Raw genomic sequence first — 8,973 nt, forward strand, 5'->3', positions numbered from 1 at the left:
AAAAAAAAAAAAAAAAAGCCAACGTAGAAAAGGGCAGCTAGGTTAGCAAGGGTTATAATGACATGAGTTTGTTTTTAAAAAAGTAAGTCAAATGCTTGCAAAGAATAAGTTCTTGGAAGACAGGGCCCTAAGTGGTGTGTTTCTTTTTTATTATTTGAAGTTGATTTCATTGATTGCTTATTATTGAAAGTTAGCAAAAAAATAAAATTAAAAAAAAGAAAGCATCAGATTATTAGTGGGAAATAGGTGTGGCCACATCCACTCAGAAGATGGTGAGTACCGAAGAGTGGTGGGCTACTAACACTCTGCTCTTGGACAGACTGAGGCTTCTATGGATCATCCACACTAGTGTATGGGTGGGTAGGAGCTGGCTCTGACCTTTTTCTGCATTGCTTCCCTCCATCTCTTGCACCCTCCCTTGGTGGTCTTATTCACAGATTTACTCAGAAATAGAACTAGAAAGGACTTTACACAAATCATCCCACCACTTCTACTGTTCTACCCAGCCACGTCCAGCAGCCTTCTTACATCTATCCCATCCCCTCTGCCCCTCTTATTGCTGGGAAGGAACCATTTTTAGTGGTGGTGTACCTATGGCCTGAGTGTCAAAGTGGGCTGTTCATGATCATTGAAAGCTCTAGAAGGTTCTCCATCACTGATATAGCTCATTGCCTTTAATTTCATATTAAAAGGGAAGTCCCTGGTAAGTCAGCCTTCCCATTGGACTTGGATCCCATCTCCCACCCATTCAAGGGCACTTAGACAGTGGGTGTCCCATTCTTGTGTCATTGCCCTCCTCTGTAATAGGTTGTACCTATTAGTTTACAAACATAAAGACATGATAAGCATTTCCTCCTCTTGGCCCCATTTCCCTTTCTAGTTACCATCTCATATTTCTGACCCTTAACAATAAATCCCCTCAAAAATGCTTGTGGTAACTCAGATTCTCTGACTCCACATCCTGTACATGGCTGAATGTTTCTCTGAACCCCGATCCCTGGAGTAATCCATCCTTATGGTCCTTACTCTTTGCTACTTGGATGCCACTGGTCTCTTCCCAGGACCTCCCTGTCAGCCCTCAATTGCCCTGCAGGCTCACTCTTTGAACCTCATCTCTGTATCATGTACATCTGCTTCTGCATGATTTCATCCATTTTTATGGATATTTATTTATTTATTTATTTTTGGTACCGGGAATCAAACTCGGGTCCTTGCACTTGCAAGGCAGGCAGCGGAACCACTGAGCTAAATACCCGGTCCTGGATTTTAAAATAATAGCAATATTCTGACAACTGCAAATTTACATCTCAAATCCTGAGTTCTCTGAACTCTGGACTTGAATGTACTACTGCTTCTGAAATCATTAGACATCTACTGGGTGACCAGTAGCCCTTGCAAAGTTCATTCAAAGTCATAACCATATGTATCCCATGTCCAGTTCCCAATTTCCTTCCAGTCTCTCCTTCGATGACCTTCTCTGTTGGTGACAACTTTATCTTTCCAACACCCAGGCCTGATGGCTTGGAATCATCTATACACTCCCTGACCATTCAGAAATCCTTTTGGCTGTACTAAAAATATACTCTGAATCAGACCATTTGTTAGGACATCCATGACTATCCCCTGGCCTGGGCCACTGTCACTTTCCTTGGGGACTGTTGCAAGTTTGCTGTAGTCTGGTTTTAGTTGAGCAGTGGGTTCAATATAATGGGTCATGTTACTCCTTACTCATAGACTATCAGTGGCTTCTTCTCTTTCACTTGGAAGTAAAGGCAAATTCTTTGTAAGGTGGCCCAGTCTTTTCTTCTCTGACCTTTTGAGTTTGTTGTTCCTCTTGCCTAAGACTCTCCAGCCACTTCTCCCTCTCCAAGGTTGACCTCTTGTACGCTCCAGATCTCTGCTCAAACATCTGCTTTAGGCCTTCCTTTTGTGCCTCCACTTTCCCTGTTTTAATGGCTCTGCTTTCTCACTTTCAGACTGTTTCTCTTATTATATGTTCCTTGTCTGTCTCCCCTTACTAAAGTATAAGCTGCTTGGGATGTTGTTTCAGTGGTCTATCCTTGGTACTTAGAATGGTGCCTCATTATTAGGTGGGCACTTGATAAATGTGTGTTAGAAAAATGAATTTGTTACGATTTCTAAAAACAGGTTTACCTAGACTTAATATAATTGAAGTGATTTTGGATGAGTTTTTTCTCTTTCTTTTTGTGGTGCTGAGGATTGAACCTAGTGCTTCTTGCATGCTAGGCACATGATAGCTCTCTCTCTCTCTCTCTCTCTCTCTCTCTCCCTCTCTCTCTCTCTCTCTCTCTCTCTTCCCTCTCTCTCTCTCTCTCTCTCTCTCTACTGCAGTCTGGTCTTAGCTATACCCATTTGGATAATTCATCAAGAGATAAGAATTAAGAAGACATAAAACCAAAGTAAGTCAGAAAAAGAAGATAAGCCAAGTGAGAGAATTACAGTATGAGTAACATGTGGAACAAGTGAGAGAATTATAAGTAATATTAAGTAACATACAGAAGCAGTTTTTGAATTAATGCCATCTTTCTCATTAAATATAAATTGGACTCCCAGCACTTAGGAGGCCAAGGCAGGAGGATTGCTGTGAGTTTGAAACCAGCCTGGGCTACATAGTGAGTTCCAGGTCAGTCGAGAATTACAGTATGAGTAACATGTGGAACAAGTGAGAGAATTATAAGTAATATTAAGTAACATACAGAAGCAGTTTTTGAATTAATGCCATCTTTCTCATTAAATATAAATTGGACTCCCAGCACTTAGGAGGCCAAGGCAGGAGGATTGCTGTGAGTTTGAAACCAGCCTGGGCTACATAGTGAGTTCCAGGTCAGTCTCAACACCACCATTTTTAGTTGATGTTATAACTTTAGTTCTGTCCTTAGTAAAAGCAAGGGCATTTAAAAAGTTAAAAGTATATATAGAAAGGAAATGAATAATAGTTAACATTTTGCTACTTATTGCTCAAATATTTCTGAATTCCATGATCACATATTTTCAGATTTGAAGATCAACTTCAGCAGTGGCTGTCTCAAGACTCGGGAGCACTTAGAGATTCAACTTCCCTTCCCCTCTACCTTCCTCAGACACTACTTTCTCTTCCTCAGACTATTGAATCTGTAGTGAAAACATCGATAGCCAGTAGCCCACAGGTAAGAAGAGAGTACATTTGGTACTCACATTAAAATTAAAACCTCACTGTGGAACTGGGGAACAAAGTAATGTTTTCAGTTCATCATAATAACAAATACAGTGTTAGCTTAAAAGAGACCCTTTCTCAAATGCCACATGTCAGTGTTAGAGTGACCCAATTAATTCTCTCTGTGCATGTGACATTAAAGAAGGATGGAACTGAAACATGCTTAAGAACAGAATAAAACCTGTAGCCTTTTGCTGAGATGTAGTAAGGGCATGAATGAGAATAACAAAGGCCAACATCAGCAGCTTCTGTTTGAGGAAAACATACTGTCCAAACCTGGCTATCACCCAGACTTATTCTGGGATTAACTTTCTCTAAGAAAATTAATGAATGATGGGGGTAAGTTCACAGAAGTCAGCAGCCTCACCCTATGATGTTTAGCTGGTCAAAGGCAAAGTTACTTTTCAAAACCAAATCTTAACTAGTTTGAAAGCCCAACGTCTTTCAGTCTCACTGTCATTCCCTCAGTGGTTAAAGAAATAGAGTTTAACTACAGGTACATGCTGCTAAACATGTGAACATTGTTTTCCTAGAGTGGATTTAGGAAGTCCTCAGTAAGGGTGGAATGTAAGTTAAGATGACATACTGCTTCCATTTATTACTTTAGCAAATGTGTACTTTAAAAATATACATACCCTTTGACATATTCTGAAGAAATTGTCAAGATATTTACAAAAATTAATGTATAAAATGTTGACTGTAACATTGATTATACTGCATAAAAGTGGAATGAAAGTGAATGTTTATGCAGTTACAGTACATTGAAATAAATGTGCTCTCATAGACTTTGTAAAATATCTTATAAAAATAAATGACATTGGCGCTGGGAATTTAGCTCAGTAGTTCTATTGCCTGCCTTGCAAGCACAAGGTCCTGAGTTCAATCCCCAGTACCCCCCCAAAAAAAACCAACCAAACAAACAAAAGAATGACACTGGTAGTCCGTGTAGAATACAAAGAAAAACAATTAATGTATAGATAGTACTTGTCCTGTGTATGTACTAGAAGAGACTGGAAGGCTGTGTTGGATGCTAAGGGGTATTTGTTGAGCCCAGCAGTCCCCAGATGATTATAATATGTACCAGAACTAGGCCATTCACAGAGAAAAGGTCTTGGTATATTGATATCTCAAAGCTATTTTTGTTTTTTAAATTCAAATAGAATGAAAGAACAAGGGAACAACTGCAGCTGTCAGAAGCAACAGATACATCTCTGACAGAACGGTTAAAGTATCTAGAACGGCTGATCCAGAGTTTAAGAGAAGATGAAGTTGCATCTGAGCTCCATCTCTCTGCACTGTTGGACATGGTGGATATTTAAATAGCCTTACCTGAGGGGAGGCTTATCTGCAGAAGAATTTCTTTTACTCAAAATTATGTTATTCTCAGAAGCTTGATGCACTGTTAGAAATGTAGTTATTAATCATGCTGGTAAACCATTTGAATCTCTAATGAGATCCCGTACTGTCTTCAGAATGAAAAGCTGTTTCCCATTGTGACATCTTTGATATTCTTATCTGTTTCATGATCTCTTCAGGCTGTCATTCTTGTATCATTCAGCACAAGCTCTGAGGGAGTTTGTAGCTTATATTTCCATGTGTAATGTGATTAATTCTCTCAGCTGTCTGTATCTGATGTGCCTATTTCATTGAGAGGCCCTGCCTGCCAGGCCCATCCAACTCACATTAAGCCAGTAGATACACACACACACACACACACACACACACGCAGAGCTATCTTAACAATGTGCATTGACATGTATTCATGGATTGGAAGCAGGTAAAAAGTGAAAGAGTGTACCTTAGGATGTGATGAAAGACCAGAGGCACCGTTTGTTGTGTGGCCCAGTGAGAGGCCAGTAAGGTCAAACCATATTCTGAGTGCTTTGAAAACTAGTTGTTGGAGGACATTAGGTAGAAAAGTGACATAGTGATATTTTTTCTTAAAAATGGCAGGTAGCAGACCACATGAGGCAGTAATCTTGAAAGGGGAGTGTTGCAGCCATCTAAGTCGAAGAAGAGTGTAAACCTGAATTTGTTATCAGTTGGTATGGAGAGGAGATGAATTTGAGCCATATACAGAACAATATAAGTAGACTTTGGTAATGTTGAGTATGATCATTGATCCTCAATTAGCAGCATCTGATTACAGTCCTACACCCTCCAAATTCTCCAAGACTATTTCACGTCTTCTAGTTCTCTTCAAACCTCCATTATTAGATAATGGCCTCTCTGCCTATTTTATTGAGACAGAAGCCCTAAGAAGAGGACTTCTTCATCCCATCACCACCACCAAATCCACCAGCCAGTCCCTTTTTCCCTAAAACACTGCCCTTCTAGGAATTTCTCTAGTAATTCATTTCATATTTATTAATAAGGACTTAATGTGTTTCTTTCTTTTTCTTGTCTTTCTTTTTTTGGAGACAGTGTCAAGCTGGCCTCCAACTTATGGCAGTTCTGCCTCAGCCTCCTCAGTGCTGGGATTATAAGCATGCACCAACAGGTGTGGCTCTTACTTGCACTCTTGTTCATATTCACATGTGTATGTGTGCACACATGCATGCACATGTGCTAGCTAGAGATTGAACCCATGGCTTTCTTACTAAGCTACATACATCCCTAGCCCTTTGTTATTTTTTTGAGATGGGGTCTTACCAAGTCACTAAATTGGGTAAGCTGGGCTTGAACTTTTGATCCTCCTAGGATCCCCTCCTGGGATTACAGGCATATGATATCACATTCGGCTTTAATACCATTTCTTGATCTTGATTTTAGACCTTGATTTTTCTACAAGTGAGGGGTTAGGTCTCACAAATCTTCCTACAAAATTTATCATCCCCACATATATACCGTATATTATGTTAATTTAATATGTTGGTTGCAATCCTGTATGCTTGTTATGTTTACCATTGGCTGTTGAGTCCTGTATTAGTTTTTACTTCTTTTAGGTACAATTTTTAACTTTTCTTAGAGTTAATAATTGTCATTTCTTAAAATCTGCGTGGTTTTGTGTTCCTGTCACTACTTCCTAAAACTCAGCCCTAACCATAAATCTTTCTACATAGTCATGCCCACATAAGATAAAGTGCTCAGCTCAAGCTCTGTTTTCTGGCCACAGCTTGGACATTTGGATACTGCATCATATCTTCCCTGGTTTGCTTTCTTATTTTGATGGAGCTCATGGTCATGCTTATGCTTCAATATCTAAAATGTTTGTATTTGTACCCTTACGTTTGATTAATCATTTGAATAGAAACAGCATTTTAGATTGGAAATCATTTGCTTGTGTTTTTGTTTGCTTGTTTCTTAAAAATTTTAAGATCAATTTCTGTTCTCAGATCTCTCAACCGCATACAGCATACCCATATGCTGACCTCACCTCCTTTCCAATTTAATGTGCTGGGCATTTAGTAGTGCTTTTCTTTTCTTCTAATAACCTGTCCTATGGCTCAGGCTGGTGACGGGACTTTGAGAAACATATTGGAAGCTCTGCTGGGCAGTTTGGTAGCTCTTAGGTTTCTCTGCTTTTCTACTAGGTTTTGTTATTTTTTTTGGACGAGGGATCAAACTCGGGGCCTTGCTCTTGCAAGGCAGGCAGCAGAACCACAGCCAAATCCCTGGCCTCTACTAGATCTTAGCTGCCAGCTTTTGTCAGTCTTGTAGGCAGGCTAGTGCTTCAAAGGAATCCTCTCACAACTACTTCAAGCTATCTGGCTGAGGGAAAAGCAGGACTGGATTTCCACACAAGTATAGATGTTACCTCATTGCCTCTGGTTTCAGTGGTTTCAACTATGCTTCAAGCCCAAGTTCTCACTCCATGTTCTTTTTTTCTTTTTGTTGAGTTTATTGGTACATTCTAGGTATACAGTACAGTTACATTGATTACTGGGATCTTGTACCTTTACAGGACAGGTCTTGGTTCTCATTGTTTTCCTTGTCCCTGCCCTCCCTTCACCCCCTCCTCCCCTCCTCCTACAAACACTTTATTTCCATTTTCTCATATTTTTTTTCTTTTCCTTTATTCCCTTTCCCCTACCCTTCCCACTTTCCCTACACCTTTAGCCCTTTTCTTCCTATTTCACCTTGTTAATTATCCCATTAGGATCTTGTGTACTATTATAGCTTTTCACACCAGAGAAACTATTCGGTATTTACACATGTGACTTACTTATTTCACTTAGGAGTATATCCTCAAAATGTATCCATTTTCCTATGAATGACTCTAATTTCTCATTCTTATGGCTGGGTAGTATTCCATTTTATAGAAAAACCACATCTTTTATATAAAAGCAGTTTCCAACTGATGGGCAAATGGGCTGTTTCCATGTTTTAGCTATTACAAACTGTGCTGCTATAAGCATAGGTGCACATATGTCACTGTGATATGATTCTTTTAATTCTTTTGGAAAGATACCCAGCAGAGCTATGGCTGGGTCAAATGGAAACTCTAGTCCCAGCTCTTTGAGGTATCACTCCATGTTTTTTAGTTTACCTCCTGTCTGACTACTAATCCTGTAAATTAGAAAAGTATGGGGCTCTAAGGCACATTCTAGAACTTGATTTCCTAGGTGATCTTTTTTTCAATCATGACTTCAAATACCACTTGAAAAACATGATTCCTAAATTTCTCTCTGTAGCCCTGTCCTCTGTTCTGAATGCCATTCTGCTGAACATTTCTACTTCAGTGTCCAATGAACATCACTGTTAAAACATGGTTCCATAAATGACACCACTGTATACCTACCTGTTCAGGCCAAAACTCTCAAAGCTTCTGTATTGTGACTTGGTAGGGTATAAGGTGAGAGAATTTTTTTTCCCCGATTGTCTAGGAATTTATTACTGAAGTCTCATCGGATTTACGTTTTTCTAAATATATTGAGAACTATTTTACTCAGTTCTATTATTTTACCAGTCCAGTAAAGTATCAACCTGAGCCCCTCCCAGTTGAAACGTCACCCCCATCTAGCTCCTCCCCCATGTAGCTCTGCCAGACTCAGTATCTGAGATGAAGGAGCCCCTTATTCCCACTCTTTACCTTTCTACTCAGAGGGGCTTCACCTTGTTTCCAGAAGAATGGAGTGACTTACTCCATTAGTCAATTTGGAGGAACAGACATGGTCTCGGGTGCTCGGGCTCCTCTGCCTGCCTTTCCAGTGGTCTCCACATGGGCACTCAGCTGGCCCAGAGGCTGGGAGACGTTTCTCGGTTTTAGGTATGAAAAATTTACCAGACCTTTAAGCTTGTCCTCCCAACCGTTTATTTGTGGCAGTTATTTCCATCTTCTCCCATTTTACTGCTGTCTTTCTTCACTCTCTCCGAGCTGTGACAGGAGAGTCCACGCCTGACACCGTGGCGGAGGCGTGTAACTTGCCCTGCGTCACTCCTGTAGCGCAGGCCCGAGAGCGCAGCGAGGCAGAACTCAGGGCTGGGTGCTGAGCGCTACCTGGAGAGAGCAGGTGGGATGGGGACCCGGGCTCGGCCTGGACCCCGCCGCCCGCGGCGTACCCCGCCCTACTCCCCTCCAGGCCGCGACAGACTCTCTGGACTCCGGCCCCGCTACACCAAGGTTCTGCCCCCGACTCCGCCCCTGGGCCGTCCTCGCCGCGTGGAGTGTCGAGCGCTGGACCACTGCCGTAGCGGGGCGCGCCCTGGGATTCCCTAGAGGCGCTCTGATTGGCCGCGAGAGCGTCGGCCCATTGGGTTGGGCGCGTCCGTCGAGGTGCGCGCCTGCGCAGTTTGAGGAGCGGCTCTTCAAGTCGTCG

The 8,973-nt window shown here is 41.4% G+C and overlaps 1 protein-coding gene across 5 annotated transcripts in view; it reads left to right on the forward strand.

Annotated features, from left to right (window-relative positions):
- Positions 1–5,632, forward strand: part of Mcm3ap (minichromosome maintenance complex component 3 associated protein) — a 53,927-nt gene extending 48,295 nt beyond the window's left edge. For all 5 annotated transcript variants that reach the window (XM_010636364.3, XM_010636363.3, XM_010636362.3 and 2 more), the window contains exons 28-29: positions 3,017–3,167; positions 4,375–5,632. In XM_010636364.3, coding sequence (XP_010634666.1) covers positions 3,017–3,167; positions 4,375–4,533 — 310 coding nt within the window. In that variant the 3' untranslated portion in view covers positions 4,534–5,632. The remainder of the gene's footprint in view (positions 1–3,016; positions 3,168–4,374) is intronic.
- The last annotated feature ends 3,341 nt before the right edge of the window (positions 5,633–8,973 follow it).

This window comes from Fukomys damarensis, unplaced genomic scaffold, assembly GCF_012274545.1.
Source record: "Fukomys damarensis isolate Sample0158 unplaced genomic scaffold, DMR_v1.0_HiC HiC_scaffold_24, whole genome shotgun sequence".
Taxonomy (NCBI): Eukaryota; Metazoa; Chordata; class Mammalia; order Rodentia; family Bathyergidae; genus Fukomys; species Fukomys damarensis.